Source organism: Rhinoderma darwinii, chromosome 13 (assembly GCF_050947455.1).
Source record: "Rhinoderma darwinii isolate aRhiDar2 chromosome 13, aRhiDar2.hap1, whole genome shotgun sequence".
Taxonomy (NCBI): Eukaryota; Metazoa; Chordata; class Amphibia; order Anura; family Rhinodermatidae; genus Rhinoderma; species Rhinoderma darwinii.
The window spans coordinates 59,039,717-59,057,895 of record NC_134699.1 but is presented as its reverse complement, the minus strand read 5'-3'; the positions used below and the strand labels follow the sequence as shown (position 1 = coordinate 59,057,895).

The window sequence follows — 18,179 nt, the reverse complement described above, 5'->3', positions numbered from 1 at the left end:
ATGGGGAGGGTGTTTGGTAGAAGGTTGGCGGCGGCAACGGCGGGAGTGCGGGCGCCGCATCATTTTGTGAGGCTCAAGGAGGAGCACCGAGCTGATCTTCAGGTTTGGGATGACTTCTTGGGCCAGTACAATGGTCGCTCGCTATGGATGGCCCCAGCGCAGGATACGAGTGATCTGAATATTTTCACGGATGCGGCTGGGGCGGGTGGCTTTGGAGCTTACGGGGGAGGTCCGTGGTGCGCAGGTCAATGGCCGGCTAGCTGGGTGTCCAGTGGATTGACGCGGAATCTGGCCCTGCTCGAGCTGTTTCCCATCGTGGTGGCGGCTACCATTTGGGGGGACAGGCTCAGGGATAAGAAGGTCCGTTTTTACTGCGACAACATGGGGGTGGTGCTTGCCATTAATAACATCACGGCGTCCTCTCCTCCGGTAGTTCAATTGTTGCGACATTTAGTGTTGGTGTGTTTGTCGCTGAACGCGTGGGTGGTGGCGGTGCATGTCCCGGGTGTACGGAATTGTGTTGCTGATGCTCTTTCTCGCTCGCAGTGGGACCGGTTTCGGCAATTGGCCCCGGGAGCGGAACGTCTCGGTTTGGCGTGTCCGGATCATCTATGGGATCTGGTATCGGTCCCGTAGAGCAGCTGTTACAAAGGTCTTTGGCGCGCACGACGTGGAGGGCTTATGCTGCTTGTTGGAGGCAGTGGGAGGAGTGGGTAAGAGAGTTGGGTGATGTTAATACGGATAGAGACAGGTTGGTGGCACTTTTGTATTGGTTAGGGGATGCCTGGGAGGGGGGGTTTTCAGTAGCGAAGGTGAACCGGTTTATATCCGCGGTGGCGTTTGGGCTTAAGTTGCGGGGCTTGCGGGATGTATCGAAGGAATTTCTGGTATCGCAGGCTTTGAAGGGGTTGCGCAGAGGTAGGGTGGAGGCGGATAGTAGAAGGCCGGTGTCGTTTGCTTTGCTGGGCTTGTTGGGCGGTTCATTGGCATCGGTATGTCGTTCTTCAGATGAAATGGATTTGTTTCGGTTGGCTTTCTCGTTGGCGTTCTTCGGAGCATTTAGAATAGGTGAGTTGGTGTCGCCAAGTACTAAACAGGCAGGGGGGCTGAGATCTGGGGAGGTGAGCCTTTTTGCAGATCGGTTGGAGGTATGGTTGCGTAGATCAAAAACTGACCAATTAGGGAAGGGAAAACTGATAGTTTTGTTCGCTCTCCCGGGGTCGGTCATGTGCCCAGTAGAGTGCATGCGGGGTTTTACAAAAAACAGGGGGTCTCCAGATTTGCCTTTGTTACGTCATGTGGACGGGTCGTTCTTGTCCAGGTTTCAGTTTGGAGCTGTTTTTAAAAAATGTTTGACGGCGGTTGGGGTTGCGGCAGGCTCATATTCATCTCATTCCTTCCGGATTGGCGCAGCAACGGAAGCAGGGCGCTGGGGGTTGGATGATGAGGGGGTGAGGCGTATTGGTCGTTGGGAGTCAAAAAGGTTTAAGTCCTATGTCCGCCCCCATATGTTGTAATTTTGTTGTTTATGCTTGCAAATGTTATATGGTGGTGCCTAACTGTGTTTTCCGTTTCAGATTCGCCTCCTTGTCTGGTGTGGTTGATGGGTCATTCGTACGTGCACTGGGGGGCTTTGAGGGCGGACGTCCGCCCGGATGGTCGCCAGTTGCGCATTCCGCGACAGGATGCGGTTGTGCATTGGCTGGGGTTTAGAGGTATGTCGTGGAACAGGGTGTTGGCGGAATTCCAGACATATGTGCGGCTTGATAGGGTTCCGGAGGTTTTAGTGTTGCACGTGGGTGGGAATGACTTAGGAGTCCGCCCTTTTCGTGAGTTGGTGCGGGATATCAAACATGATTTGTTGTGTTTGTGGGTATCTTATCCCAAGTTGGTGGTAGTGTGGTCGGACATAGTCCCAAGGAAGCATTGGCGGTTAGCTAGATCGGTGGAGAGAGTCAATAAAGCTCGGATAAAAGTTAACCGGGCGGTGTCCCGTTTTGTGGCAAAGAACGGGGGCATTTGCGTGAGGCATAGGGATTTGGAGTCAGGATTGGGGAATTTCTGGAGGAGTGACGGGGTTCATCTGACCGAGGTTGGCATTGATATTTGGAGCTTGGCTATAGCAGAAGGCATAGAAAGGGCGGTGGTGGTGTGGAGGAACTCACAGGCTTAAGGTGGTCAAGGCCTGTTTCGCGGTGGCGGGGGGAGTCCTTGAGGCCAGTCAGTACAAAATGGTGGGGGGGTCGCATCGGGGGTATGCGTCCCCCAAAAAAGGTACATGGTTGAAGACTTCATCGGGTGTTATCCCTTTGAAGTGGTCTTCTGGTAGAAGGTATGTCACTTGAAGGCTTCATCGGGTGTTATCCCTTTGAAGTGGACTTCTAGTGGTCGGTATATCACTTGAGGGCTTCAACGGGTGTTATCCCCTTGAAGTGGACTTCTAGTGGTTGGAGCCATCTGCAGAGGTGAACGGTGCTTCCGAGCTGGTTTACGGCTGGAGGTAATTAGTGGTTTGCAGATGGCTAATTCGGTGTGTTCTTGAAAGGAACATCTGAAGGGGCTTCAAGGACTTCCTCTGCTCGGGTTAATGTTAACGTTTAATTGTTATTTATGATTCTGACCCATGTTGGGTCATGTGAATTATTAGGAGGAATTCTCTGGTGGATTCCTAACTAGTTATCCGAATGTTTCGGATTTAAATTGTTTTTATAAAACTGTGAAATTAATAAACGGCTGCTGTGGCCATTTCACATCCAACCTCGGTGTCATGTGTCGTTACTAAATGGGGGTGGGGGATAGTATGGTTTAAGGTTAACACACGACTCTACCTAGGCAGGTCAAGAAGAGGCTGGACGCAGCTGCAGGCTTGAGGGAAGCCGACATGACCGTCCTGGTAGGGAAAGGGTTAATGTTAAGAGGTGAGGGAAAGGTGAAGGAGCTGAAGGAGGGACGGGGAGGAGCTAGGGGGGACGGGGGGGCCGTTACTGCGCTTCCCGCTGTTTCTCGGCATTGAGCCGGAAGCAGCGGGAGGAGTAATACACAAGAAGCAAAGCTCCCACCCTCCCACCCTTGTTTTGTTACTCCTTAGGTCTTCTGTACGTCCGTATATGAGCGTTGTGTTTTATTTTGTGTGTTTATTTAACATGTTTTTCTTTTTTCCGGAGTAGGTTCTGTTGTCATGGCAGCTGGCGGGGGGAGTCCTTGAGGCCAGTCAGTACAAAATGGTGGGGGGGTCGCATCGGGGGTATGCGTCCCCCAAAAAAGGTACATGGTTGAAGACTTCATCGGGTGTTATCCCTTTGAAGTGGTCTTCTGGTAGAAGGTATGTCACTTGAAGGCTTCATCGGGTGTTATCCCTTTGAAGTGGACTTCTAGTGGTCGGTATATCACTTGAGGGCTTCAACGGGTGTTATCCCCTTGAAGTGGACTTCTAGTGGTTGGAGCCATCTGCAGAGGTGAACGGTGCTTCCGAGCTGGTTTACGGCTGGAGGTAATTAGTGGTTTGCAGATGGCTAATTCGGTGTGTTCTTGAAAGGAACATCTGAAGGGGCTTCAAGGACTTCCTCTGCTCGGGTTAATGTTAACGTTTAATTGTTATTTATGATTCTGACCCATGTTGGGTCATGTGAATTATTAGGAGGAATTCTCTGGTGGATTCCTAACTAGTTATCCGAATGTTTCGGATTTAAATTGTTTTTATAAAACTGTGAAATTAATAAACGGCTGCTGTGGCCATTTCACATCCAACCTCGGTGTCATGTGTCGTTACTAAATGGGGGTGGGGGATAGTATGGTTTAAGGTTAACACACGACTCTACCTAGGCAGGTCATGTATACAATGCAGGGTTTATTGCAGCAAGTGCAGTTTATATCTGCGTTCAATGAGTAGTATGGAGCCTGCTTTATGTTGTTTCTCCACGGTTTAAGCTGCACTTGGGAAATTTCTCTTAGAGCGTGGGGTAATATTTGCAGAAAACATAAATTCCAGGTCATATTGTATATTAAATATTGCCAGATATTAATGCATGTAACCTAGGTGTATGTACACCCAGTAAGATTTATTACTGTCCATTGTTCTATAGAGGAGTCTGCGATTGTGCCAAGTGTCGAGTATATGGCTGCATACCCACCAGGACACAGCGATGCCCCCTGACATGGAAAGATATGGTCATTCAGGCCAAGGTTCATTCATAAATATTCAATGTAGACTTTAGATTACCACCCTAATAACTGTAGAGTCATCTGAACCCCAATACCGGAAGATGTATTATTATCGACTGTTGGCGGTTTTCGAAGTTTAAATAATAAAAAGTTCTGCAACTTTCAAACATACTTTAAGCTTCCAGCTTTCAAGATCTCTGCTTTCTGTTAGTAAATGTGAATATTTTTGATGACCTCTAGAGGCTGAAAACCTATACAAACCTAATGCTACTCACAGCTGAGAGTTTGCTACAGTTGTATCCAGCCTAAAATCTTCGGTAAGGCCTCGTTCACATCCGCTTTGGAGGATCTGTTAAGGGCCTCCATCGCAGATCGAGCCGAAAAACCCAGAAACAATAGTGCAACATAAAACTACGGACACCCCAACAGAAACCCAACGGGACCCACTAAAGCCAATGGATTCTGTCGGCCGGCGGTGGTGCCCGTCGTGCAACGTAAGCGGCGCTTCCGGTATTTCCTTTGTTCTGCTCCTTTGATGCAGCAGAACAACAGCAAACTTGAACGCAGGTGTGAACCCAGCTTAAGGTAAACACATCAGCAGCACTAATCTCTCTTGTCCTGACAGTTTGGTACAATGTATCAGTAGAGGTAAAATGTATAGTATATAATATCAGTCTGGAGTCATGACCGGTTAGCTTAGAGGATTCTTTAGACTGAATACAATTGTAGCAATCCCTCATCTGTGAGGAGTATTAGGTCCATTACAGGTTTTAGTTCCTGGCTGTAAACTAGAATGCCACCAATCAGTGACCGCAAGCAGAGATCTTGAAAAATGATGAGGATTTCATACAAAGTTTATTAGAAAGATTCAGAACTTTTCAGTAAGCGATCCAAGTTTTCTGTCCTATTGATGGGATACATCAAACTAACTAAGAGGCATGTCATGTGCCCCGTGCCATCTCCCATGAAGCTGACAGTGGAGCGAAACTAGTTGCTAGAGCAAGTGACAACATGAATATTAGTAGAGAGAGTCCGATAACCCTTAGTATAGACCAGAGAAATTCTTCCAATCAGCGAGGTATCAGAATTTTTGGTCTGTGCCCCCCACCTCCACACTGGTAGTACCCGCTGTCCATCCTCATCTGACGTCCATGGGTAGAGACTGTGAAACATGCCCATACACCTCCCTTATCCCCGGATCGTCCCATCTGATACATATAAAGAGCACAGGGTTCGCTGCTTGTTATCTCCTGATTTACGAGAGACATAAAGCTACAGAACTGCCAGGACACAAGCAGGCCAAGAGCTGCTAATTAGACGCTGATTTTAGAATGGAATTTCCTAATCAGAAATACTAATTACAATTTAATATGGATGTTAAATATCTTCATCACCATCGAGTTCTCGGCCAATTACATGCAGAGTCTGCATTGTACAGGATTCATGTAAATGAGTTTAATTAATGTAAATGCAGATTAATTGCAATGGGAAGTAATCATGGGGCCATCAGGCCACCCCGTCGCCTCCCTGGATTGAATAACAATAATTCTTTGTTTAATGAATATAGAAATTAATTGGCATCAAAGAGTAAGTGGAGTTAAGGGAAGTCACCGCATCTCTCACCGCAGCTAGAAAAAAATCCAACCAGCGTATGTATCTATAGATCAACAGAGCCACTGTGCAAAATCAGTACAAGGGCCCCCCACAACTGTCACATGCAATGACCTCACATTAGATAGGACCAGTAGATTCATATGCCCTCTGTGCTGTCCATTTATAGTACTGATTTCCTCTTATGTGGCACCTACAAGTTTTGCACCCCCTACAGTGGTGCATGCTGCGGGGGTTTCCAGTTATGCGGAAACCACCCTGTGATCAGGGCCGGGAGGCCCTTTACATACAATTGAACTCCATTGTATCTGCGTCCTTAGGATGTGGATACAATTGACAGCGCAGGCGAAGAAACCTTCTGTTCCCTTCTCCCCCATTCGGCACTTTTGTGATGCAGGCGGCGAGATGACATCATTGCACCGCCTAAATCGTTCTGTTGGAACAGGCCTCATCAGAAGAGACCAGGCCTGTATCGCTAGGAACGGGGATAGGTGAGTGTAGCACTATCTACAGAAGGCACGATCTACTGATGGCAGTGTGTGGCACTATCTACAGAAGGCACGATCTACTGGTGGCAGTGTGTGGCACTATCTACAGGGGGCATTGTGTGGCACTATCTGGATCTGTGGCATTATCTACAGGGGGCACTATCTACAGGGGGCACTGTGTGACGCTATCTACAGGGGGCACGATCTACTGGTGGCAGTGTGTGGCACTATCTACAGGGGGCATTGTATGGCACTAGCTGGATCTGTGGCATTATCTACAGGGGGCACTATCTACAGAGGGCACTGTGTGACACTATCTACAGGGGGCACGATCTATAGGGGGCACAGTGTGGCAAATCTATAGGGGGCACAGTGTGCCACGATCTATAGGGGGACAGTGTGGCACGATCTATAGGGGGCACAGTGTGGCACGATCTATAGGGGGCACAGTGTGGCACGATCTATAGGGGCACAGTGTGGCACGATCTATAGGGGCACAGTGTGACACGATCTATAGGGGGCACAGTGTGGCACGATCTACAGGGGCACAGTGTGGCACGATCTATAGGGGGCACAGTGTGGCACGATCTATAGGGGGCACAGTGTGGCACGATCTATAGGGGGGCACAGTGTGCCACGATCTATAGGGGGCACAGTGTGGCACGATCTATAGGGGGCACAGTGTGGCACGATCTATAGGGGGCACAGTGTGGCACGATCTACAGGGGGCACAGTGTGGCACGATCTATAGGAGGGACTATCTACTGGGGCACTGTGTGTCACTATCTACAGGGGGCACTGTGTGTCACTATCTACAGGGGGCACTGTGTGTCACTATCTACAGGGGGCACTATCTACATGAACACACTGGCATCTGCATGAGCACTGTGGCACCATCTCCATGGCCACTGTGGCATTATCTACAGGGGGCAGTGTGTGGCACTATGTAAAGGAGGCACTATGTACAGGGGGGGGGGGGACTATGTATAGGGTGCACTGAATATGGCACTTTCTACGCTGGTTTTTACGCTACAAATGGTGGTCAGTACATATCCACTAGCCTAGCTCTTTATATTAGAGCTTGTAATATAAAGGACTAGGGTGGTGGATACGTGGAGACTAATCTCATAGTGTAATAACCGGAGGGTAGCTGGAGCACGGCGAAAATAACTTGGTTTAATAAGTATACGTTTAAAAACACCCCATAGCTATAATACTGCTCGCAACCCCCTAACTCCGTAATGCAAAGATCTGTAGTGTCCCAGTTCATGACTCTACCAGTAAAATGAACCATCCAACACCAGTTTGGAGCCAGACCACCCCCTCCATGGTTCCATAGCAGCAGACTGGCCTACCAATACGTTGGGTATGCCGATGAATAGATCCAGCAGTCGTTGTCACAGATTGATAGACAAATGTATAGGGCACCAGTGTAATTTATGTACACATCTATAGATGCAGCAGTGTGCAGAATGTAGTGCGTCTTGCGTAGTGCAGCTATTGCAGTGTCTGGAATACATATTACTGATCTATGTGAATGAGCCGCTGATAGAAAGATGTTCAGCACTCTGAATCTATTACTGTACTGCGTGTTGTACAAATTATGTGCGAAATGCAAACTACAGTCTGTAAGAGGAGAGAGAACTGTCAGCAAACTGAATAACAATGCAGAACACGGCATAATACTTGTAGATTAGACATTTACTGTAAGTTGTACAGGGCAGAAGGTGAAAATATTATGTATACAAATGATATTGGAAATGCACAGGATGGAAACTGTATATCAGTGATCCCTGTACTAGTATACATGACAGACATGGAAAATGAACACTACATAATCTGCACCACTAGGCGGCCACCAGAGCAGATGTCACTTCCCTTCCCAAACAAGCAGCCAGAAAGCTTTGGAGTTTTGCCGAAAAACATTGTGCGGCCGAATTTCACAAAGCCATTTAGATGATGTGTATATATGCACACACACACACACACACACACACACACACACACACACACACACACACACACACACACACACAATCTCCCCTTTTATGATCTGTAGCAGTTAGATAAAGGAATAAGTTAGTAGTGGGAAATCCATATTTATGGCAGCCTGTATTCTGCAACGTTGTCATACAGCCTATTCCTCCTGATAGGCTGCAGGGAGTTTGACTTCCTCTTGCTGCTCAGGTTTATTTTTGGATGACTTCCACACTCAGCGGGAGCCGTTCCAATAATAGAAGTATAGAAAGGACTGGCTGTATATAAATGTAGACTGTAAAGAATTTGTACATTTAGTTGTACAGTCAACTGTAGGGTCACGCTATCTAGAAGCCCCCAGTTCATCTGATAGTGGTCCTCAGAGTGGGTCCTCTAACACGGCCTGATGCCCTTAACTTTGGCAATTATAGGGTATTCCAAAAAAAGGCGACTCCACATCAGTTGGTCTGTATGTCCTAAAACACTATATGAACACTGTACCTTGTACCCCTGGTTGATCCCATTGACAAACTGCGGACTTGGTGGGCTCCAGGTATAACGGATCGCGGTGGAGTTAACACCTTCTACCTTTACGTTTCCAGGAGCCACAGTTGGAACTAAAAAAAAAACAAAAAACGTTATTAGGGTGGATTCACACACGGCAGATTTTGTTGACAACATTTTAGATGCACTCCTATGAAACTATACAATGCAGATGGATGGAACGGATTTTCAGTAGCAGAACTTTCTGCAACAAAATCTGGCACGTGTGAATCCACCCTTATGGGAAACCTTTTCCGCACAGTGAGCCAGCTCTGTATAAAGAAGGACATCACAGTCCTATATAATATTCATGGATAATCGAGCGTTAACGTTCAGGTTGGAGGACGCTTAATTAGGACCTCCCACCTTTCCAAACTGCGTAATATCACGTTACAGGTTTCCAATAGTCGTCTCACCTCCCTGCAGGGTCCACTCCGTTACTTTTGCACTGAACATCCCCAGTCCAGCCCTATTAAAAGCGGCAATCTCGATCTCATAATTGGTCCAGATAATCAGATCCTCCAGGAGCAGACTGGTGACGTCTGGATTGGAGAGGTTTCTATACTGATAGTCGACAGGTAAGCCGGAGAGACAGTATCTGCAGGGAAAGACCATCACGGCACTTACAAGACCACACGATTAAATGAGGAAAAAATGTTTATGGTGAATTTCTTCCTACCCGCAGTCCATCCACGTACATATATTAGTTTCTCACTAATCTTGCCCCATGTTCCATATATGATTTTCTCTGGCAATCCTGCTTTATCTTGCTAATCCGGACTACTCTCTTCCCTCAGGCTGTCATTTGCATGGAAGATGTTCGGGAAAGTGGGTCTCAGATATAAGGACACTCAGTAGGACACAACCGATAAGGTTGCCAATAGTAACAGCAGGACGGAGGCAAATATATAGCACTTTAATGTAAACCTGCTGCAGGCAATTCATGGAGGCAGTCATATTATAGAAGGGGTACGAATATCCATGAGAAGTTAACTACTTATCACAGGGGACCAGTATCTGATTCATAGAAAACACTTGTCATGGACAGAGATGAGCACTTGACAGGGATGGAGACCTACGCAGGGAGAAAGTGAATGGGTCCAACATAAATGAGACCCTTCCTCCCCAGAGGAGCTGCAAGGCATCTAAAGAGGTAAACATATGGGCTGTGTCTGGTATTGCAGTTTGCAAGTGAATGGGGCTGAGCTGCAGTACCAGTCACAGCCTATAGACAAAGGTGGCACTGTTCTTAAAAAACAAAAAACAAAAACATACCTTTTTTTCCCCTAAATTAGACAACTTTTTCCCCTGTAAGCTGACCATACATATGAGCTGTCCCTACCAACTGACCACTAGCTCATGTGTGTGGCTGTCATCAGTGATTCAAACATAAACTTGTTTTCATGTATTTTTTATTTTTATTTATAAATTGTAGTTTTGGCAATACCAGCGTTGGGCCCTGTTCACACAGTATTTTATTCCTTAAGGTATTTTGAGGCAGAATTTGACCTGCCTGCACTCTCTTTGCTGCATTTTTCAGCCGCGGCCATTGAGTTCTGTGGGCACCACTTTCTCTGCCTCCCATTGATGTCAATGGGAGGTCAGAGACGGAAATGCCTGAAGAAAGGGCATAATGCTGCTTTTTCCGCTTGTGGAAAAAACCGCCTCCACCTTTCATTGAGGGAGGCGTTTTTTGGCGCAGTTTCCGACGCGGTTTACTCATCATAAACCTCAACAAAAAAAGTGTGTGAACAGGATCCAACATATCCCTGCATTAAATGGACAGTCCATTATTTTTAATGGGAACTATGTAATGCTTAATTTCCCCAGTGGTGGTGCTGCAGCTTTTCCCACACAGTACAGCTGATCACTGGCGATTCCAGCAGCAGGACACCCTGTGATCACCTTAGAGTAAAATAACCTTTCTAACTAAAATGGGTTGTCCGAAGCACACAGCACATACTAAAACTCATGGGTGTCAATTGATTTCAATGGGGCTGGTGGTCCCCCAGGATGGAGAATTTCACCCTCTGCTATGGCTAGTAGAGGAGGAGCCAGAATGAAGACACTCCCCTTCATTACCCCAATAGGGCATTTATTTAGGGTTGTTTAAAGGGAACCTGTCACCAGCATTTTAGCTATAAAGCCAGCAATACCTGGTGAAAGTGGGTGAAAAATCATTGTCATCTAAGCTATAAATATGTTCTAAGTCAGCTCTGTAGCTTTAGTATTCCGTTTTTCAGTGGTCCCACACCGTATGCAAATGAGCAGAAAAGAGTCAAATCTTCATCTGAAAAGAGTCAGATTTTCATTCCTCCAGCATCTCAGAGTGGACTCCACCTCCTTCTTTTTGATTGACAGCTCCTTAGCCAGTCAGGGCCGGACAAGTGCCGGCGGTGGGCGGGGTTAAGAAGCGGAGTCCCAGAGGGAAAACTAATTACCATAAAAGGCGGGAAGAGTTTAAACGACTACATTTACTGACAGAGGAGGACTTCAGGAAAGAAGAGAACAGGAACGCACTCTGGACAGCTGCGGCCATTGAGGGGTCAGGCGAGTTTAACATGTAAGATGTTGATGACAGGATCCCTTTAAAGCCGACGTCCTTTTGTGAATTCCATTTCTCTTGCACTGAGAATGGACTTTTAGATGACATTTCTCAGTCCTTTAAGACGTCCTGCGCCTCGGTGTCGACATGTGTTATGTTTACATCTGATTAATTCCTTCTGTGTTTCACGATAATCCTCTCCAGCGCTCATCACTTGCAGTTTGTCTTGCAATAATCTTCACACCTCTCGTCTCTTGTTAGCCTCTCGTTTTCCTGTCCTTCCACTGACCTTACTAAACCTGCCTCCTAACACCTCTTCGTTCCTCCATATAATCCCCCTCCCACACTAATCCCTACATCCGTCACTGTACCCCGCGCTCCCTAATACCCTTCAGGTCAACGGTAAAATGCTCTTCTCTTGCTATTCCTGTCTTACATAGATTCTGACGCTACATTTGTGACACTTGTTAATCCCTATTTTTATTTGGCTCAACGTCTAGGAATGGAGAAAAAAAAGCTTCACCTGCAAGTGTGACATTATACATAATAATCAGGATAGAATTAGATTTGGAGCAGTTTTGTTTTTTTGAGGATAGCCGAGAACAGCTTCCTAGTCACAAAATCGAGGAGTTATCTCTTAGGAGCTCACGTCATCCGACTTCAACACTAAAATGAAAGCAGCTACTGGTTCTTGTAGAAGGTGGGGGGCTCCCACAGACCCCAAATCCATGGTGAGGCCTGCCATTATGGTGAATATCAGTCTTATGGAGGCGAGACAACCGCCTGGTCATAGAGCTAGAGTAATGACTTTGGTCTTCCTATTCTAAATTTAGTTATTGCTAATCCATAACTTAAAGGCTATGTACACTTTCAAAAGGGATTTTTTTTTTTTTTATTAAAACAATATTTTTAATGATTTTAAGTACTTTTTGAATTGACTTTAATAAAAAACAAATAATATTTTTAAGACACATCTTCTATGTATCCTCTATACATAGAAGCTGTATCGTTCTCCCAGCCGATTCCATCAGTTCAGCTGAACTGAAGGCTCGGCTGGGAGCAGGTCCTGTGTGTCTCTGACGCACAGGATCTACCTAATATCGATCACAGCTAAGTTGATCAAGAGAGACACAGAACCCGCTCTCAGCCGACGAGACACCCAGGACCTCCTCTCAGTCGAGCCGTCCGTTCAGCTGGACTGACTGAATTGGCTGGCTGTGAGAGTGTACAGCTTCTATGTATACAGGAGACATAGAAGCTCTAACATAAAAAGTAAAAAAAAAGTGATTAAAATAAGAAAAAAACCACATTGATTTAAAAAACAAAGAAACATTCATGCAGGTGTTCATAGCCTTTAAATTAATATTCTATATAATCTCTAGATATGCTGTGATTACTTGTAGAAGGTGGGGTATGGCTTTGCCGAAGGGCTCCAAACAGTTAGCCTGTGGGTCCAGTCAAGTAATGTGGGTTTATCATAAGTTTTAACCAGGGTCCGAATTGGTTTTGGTCCCCACCAGCTGCTCAATTAGAATAAACAAACAAGGGAACGAGTTCGGTGATCTCTAAACCATACATTGTAGAACCATTTTTGCCAATGGAGGAACCTTGACAACTTTCCAGTGCTTATCTCTCAAGTTGTTGGTGGTCTAGGGGGCGTTTGCCAGCACGTCTGGTTGTCAACCCAATCGCTATAATGCTCCTTTTCATGAAAGAGGTTGTCCGCTTTCAACAATCCCTTTTGTCAGAAGGGTCCCTGAAAAATTAGCTGATCAGAGTGCCCTGCTGCGAGGACCCCCAGCGATCAGTTGTAATCTGTGGTGGAATTTTAGCAGAAAGTGTTCAGTTCCTCTGCAGTGCCACCACAGGTGAAATTAAGAATTACATGGTGCCCATTGAAATCAATGCTTTGTCTGTATAATGCATAATACTTTGTCCCACAGATAGAAAGACACCTCTTTAGCCACTATCTCTGCTCTCTCACTAATAGATGAGGGTCCTGAATAGTGACCCTCCCCCCCCCTAACGCAAAATGCCCTAATAAGGTCATATAAATGGGTTTTCTATACTAGACGGTCCCTTTACGAGCTTGTGACACACTCGCGGAGTTAGTAGTCTTCAGATGATTTTTGCAAAACGTGTGTTCAAACTTTTAACTTTCTCTGGCTGTTCACCCACCTGATGACATAGCCCTTCAGGACTCCATTTTGATGACTCTCTGGAGGTGACTGCCACTGGATCATGATGGATTGGTTGGTGCGCCCCGTAGCTAGGACATGTTGAGGAGGGGCACTGGGAGGCTCATCAGGAAGAGTCACACTGAGGAGAAAAGACCAGGCTGCTTAGGATCAGGCCCACAGAAGCATTATTATTACACTGACATTGAGAGAATGGTGATACCGGCGGCGGAGCATTGTACGGCAGTTCTATCAAACCCTTATCTTGTTGATACTATGACAAAGAACAAAGTATAAAGCGAAACTCTACATTATGGTAATGAAAAGTTTACCAGGGATATTTATCAAACTTGGCTGAGCTATAACTACAAAAAAAGCTGAACTCATTTCAACAGGGATGCTCCTCTGAGATAAGCGAAGTTTCTTCCAGCCGCTAGAGGAAGTACTAAGAGATCAGTGCAGACACGGACTGGGAAAATAGATTATTCATGTTATTTAGCAGCTCTGCTCTTCTTAATAGACTAGCAAAACCTAAAAACAACTGTCTTTTTTTTTTTTTTTTTTTTTCTGGTAGCCAGCGGCAATTTTAATAAGTTTATACCTCCAGTATGCAATTTCATTTCCAGGTAGTGAAAAGCCTCCAAAAAATTTTACATTTTTGGATTATTTTTACTGGTCTATAACAGGAGACCCAGCTTTAGGAATAGTAGCCGGAATGGGGGGGTAGGTGGAGTCAGTGGCTTCCTAAGGCCCTGTTCACATCTGTGTCGGACCATTCCGTTGTTTTGCTTCATCAGCGAAGTAGAACAAGGAAACACCAGAAGCAATGGTTCCGCTGCACCATGGACACCACCTCCAGCCAACAGAACCCATTGCCTTTAATGGGTTCCGTTGGGGTGTCCGTAGTTTTACCAAAAACAATACCGCAGTAATAGCGCGGTAATCTCTGCTGAATCTGCGATGGAGACCCCTAATAGAGTGTCCAACACAGATGTGAACAGGCCCTAATGCGCCATGTGCACAATTTGTAACTAGGGATTGTGGTGTTGGCTACTAAATGAAAGATTGTCCATCCAACTGCTATCATATTGAATTTCAGCGAATGAGGGCAAGGGAGGGGCCACATTCGGAAACCCCTGTCTTGGGCGCCAAAAGAGCTTGTCCCACTCCTGTTAGGGGTCTATGTACATTTGACATGCATATAAAAATTCTGTCCTCCCCTAATGTCTATGGCAGCCGAGAAACCCTCAACTCAGGGCTCCCATTGGGGGAAACATGGATCAAACCAGTTGACTTATATCTTTCAATCGTAAAGTCACCGCTCCAGGCAGTCAATGATTTTCAGCACTCTATTGTGTTAATGTCTTTGCATGGTGAGTATACATCTAACTAAATTAGTGGAAATCGGACCCTTAGGGTTTAAGGGAGTTAATTTTCTATACGGCACCGCAGAATATGTTGGCGCTATATAAATAATGGGCAACAAATGTCAAACGGAGGTCACATCATTAAAAATAATTAGACTTGTTTATGTAGAAGAAATGGCGTGTATGATACTTTGCCATTTTTTTTGCAGTGAATCGCAGTGTTCAGCACAGCCCGTGGCCGGATGAAGGGTTAAAGGTTTGCAGAACCTACAGAGATACATGATGTTTGGCGTGCTGTAATATATGCATCTCTTGACTCCCTGAATCACAAGCTCAGGAATTCAGTGCGGCTGCAAAAAAAAATCCAGGGTAATCCACTGAGGGAGAGCTTCACAGTTATTGAATCTTTTACTTATCATAAAAGCGTGAAAATAAAACAAGCGCCTCACTGCTGGGCGGTAACCCAACTTCAAAGTGCCCGACATCCATCACAAAGGCAAAATCTTTCACAAATTCTGTTTAACACTTGTATCTGTGGCAGCTGATTATGTCTAACAATGTCCCTCCCTGTGTAATGGGCTCCCTGGATACACATGAAAATAATATAAAAAATACAGACCTTAGTTTACCGCACTGCCGAGAATAGTAACAGAAACAATGGAGGCACCAAATTATGCTTCTCCTTACCAGCGCCGACCCTCCTGGGTAATCATTAGAAGCTCGTTACTAGGGGATAGAACTGAAGGTTTCGGCACAGATAATTTGTACGCCATTCTAGGTTCTTACCGTTGAGTCTCTTTACTAAACTGCCCTTTGCCAACATCGTTCACGGCACAAAGACGGAATTGGTAGGAGCGAGCTGGAGTGAGGTTCCTCACAACAAGTGACGTGTAGTCAGGATCCATGTTAGCAAATAGGATGGACCATGGGGCATCTGTGAAAGACATAAAATGTCATCCAAAAGTAAATGAGGAGAGTAAATAGTAGATGATGACGCCTACAAATATCACTATCATGAGGCGACTACATGCGTTAGCCGTATACCGTGGTGGCTTCTGGAGTGACTAAGTGATTCAGTATAATGTTTTCAGCACCTTTCTCTTGCCACAGTGACCACTGTCTAATCATCAGAATGATTACTACTTTATTAAATATCATAAGCAAACACGAAGGCTCAATGCACACATTGCGTATTTTGCTGCGGAAAATATGCACCAAAACCACAGCAATACGCAGGAAATTGGCAGGTTCAAACTGCACCTAATCGTGTGTTTTTCAATGCATTTTTTGGTGCGGTCTTGACGTGTGTTTCAATGTTGCGGGTTTTGGTGCGATTTTTCACAGCACTAGGCAGATAAAATTCGCAAGCGGAAACTCAAGATAAATTGACATGCTGCGGATTTTAAAACACTTCCCGAAAAATACTGAAGCGCGTGCGTGAGATTTCCTGGAATCTCATTCACTATGCTGGTACTGAATTATGCTGCGGCAAAACCGCACGTAATACGCATCGTGTGCATGGAGCCTAAAAGGGTCTGTCTGGTTTAGAAATTCCCTTTTCAAATAGAGGTCCATCATTGAAGACCTAATCACGTAGCCAGAGCATAATGTGGCTACAAAGAGCATCACTCTCATTCACTCATAGCTTGAAAACCCAACTCATTTCAATTCATACCATGTCATGCTTATTTTCTCCTGTGGCGGCGGTGTGTATTATAGTAGTTATATTCTTGTATATAGGGGCAGTATTATAGTAGTTATATTCTTGTATATAGGGGGCAGTATTATAGTAGTTATATTCTTGTATATAGGAGGCAGTATTATAGTAGTTATATTCTTGTACATAGGGGGCAGTATTATAGTAGTTATATTCTTGTATATAGGAGCAGTATTATAGTAGTTATATTCTTGTATATAGGAGCAGTATTATAGTCGTTATATTCTTGTATATAGGGGGCAGTATTATAGTACTTATATTCTTGTATATAGGGGGCAGTATTATAGTAGTTATATTCTTGTATATAGGAGGCAGTATTATAGTAGTTATATTCTTGTATATAGGAGGCAGTATTACAGTAGTTATATTCTTGTATATAGGGGGCAGTATTATAGTAGTTATATTCTTGTACATAGGGGCAGTATTATAGTAGTTATATTCTTGTATATAGGGGGCAGTATTATAGTAGTTATATTCTTGTACATAGGAACAGTATTATAGTAGTTATATTCTTGTATACAGTGGGCAGTATTATAGTAGTTATATTCCTGTATATAGGGTATAGTATTATAGTAGTTATATTCTTGTGTATAGGGGCAGTATTATAGTAGTTATACTCTTGTACATAGGGGGCAGTATTATAGTAGTTATATTCTTGTATATAGGAGCAGTATTATAGTAGTTATATTCTTGTATATAGGGGCAGTATTATAGTTGTTATATTCTTGTACATAGGAACAGTATTATAGTAGTTATATTCCTGTATATAGGAGGCAGTATTATAGTAGTTATATTCTTGTATATAGGGGGCAGTATTATAGTAGTTATATTCTTGTATATAGGGGCAGTATTATAGTTGTTATATTTTTGTACATAGGAACAGTATTATAGTAGTTATATTCTTGTATATAGGGGGCAGTATTATAGTAGTTATATTCCTGTATATAGGGTATAGTATTATAGTACTTATATTCTTGTGTATAGGGGCAGTATTATAGTAGTTATACTCTTGTACATAGGGGGCAGTATTATAGTCGTTATATTCTTGTATATAGGAGCAGTATTATAGTAGTTATATTCTTGTATATAGGGGGCAGTATTATAGTAGTTATATTCTTGTATATAGGGGGCAGTATTACAGTAGTTATATTGTATATAGGGGGCAGTATTATAGTAGTTATATTCTTGTACATAGGAACAGTATTATAGTAGTTATATTCTTGTATATAGGGGCAGTATTATAGTAGTTATATTCCTGTATATAGGGTATAGTATTATAGTAGTTATATTATGTATAGGGGCAGTATTATAGTAGTTATACTCTTGTACATAGGGGGCAGTATTATAGTAGTTATATTCTTGTATATAGGAGCAGTATTATAGTAGTTATATTCTTGTATATAGGGGCAGTATTATAGTTGTTATATTCTTGTACATAGGAACAGTAGTTATATTCCTGTATATAGGGTATAGTATTATAGTAGTTATATTCTTGTGTATAGGGGCAGTATTATAGTAGTTATACTCTTGTACATAGGGGGCAGTATTATAGTAGTTATATTCTTGTATATAGGAGCAGTATTATAGTAGTTA

The 18,179-nt window shown here is 44.3% G+C and overlaps 1 protein-coding gene and 1 long non-coding RNA gene across 7 annotated transcripts in view; one reads left to right on the top strand and one right to left on the bottom strand.

Moving 5' to 3' along the window:
- Window positions 1-18,179, bottom strand: part of SDK2 (sidekick cell adhesion molecule 2) — a 503,279-nt gene that overhangs the window by 46,433 nt on the left and 438,667 nt on the right. For all 6 annotated transcript variants that reach the window (XM_075845537.1, XM_075845538.1, XM_075845539.1 and 3 more), the window contains exons 15-18: window positions 15,656-15,803; window positions 13,504-13,644; window positions 9,197-9,378; window positions 8,739-8,854 (exon numbers count right to left, since the gene is read on the bottom strand). In XM_075845537.1, coding sequence (XP_075701652.1) covers window positions 8,739-8,854; window positions 9,197-9,378; window positions 13,504-13,644; window positions 15,656-15,803 — 587 coding nt within the window. The remainder of the gene's footprint in view (window positions 1-8,738; window positions 8,855-9,196; window positions 9,379-13,503; window positions 13,645-15,655; window positions 15,804-18,179) is intronic.
- LOC142665777 (uncharacterized) overlaps window positions 1-18,179 on the top strand; it is a 179,946-nt gene that overhangs the window by 122,328 nt on the left and 39,439 nt on the right. The window lies entirely within an intron of this gene.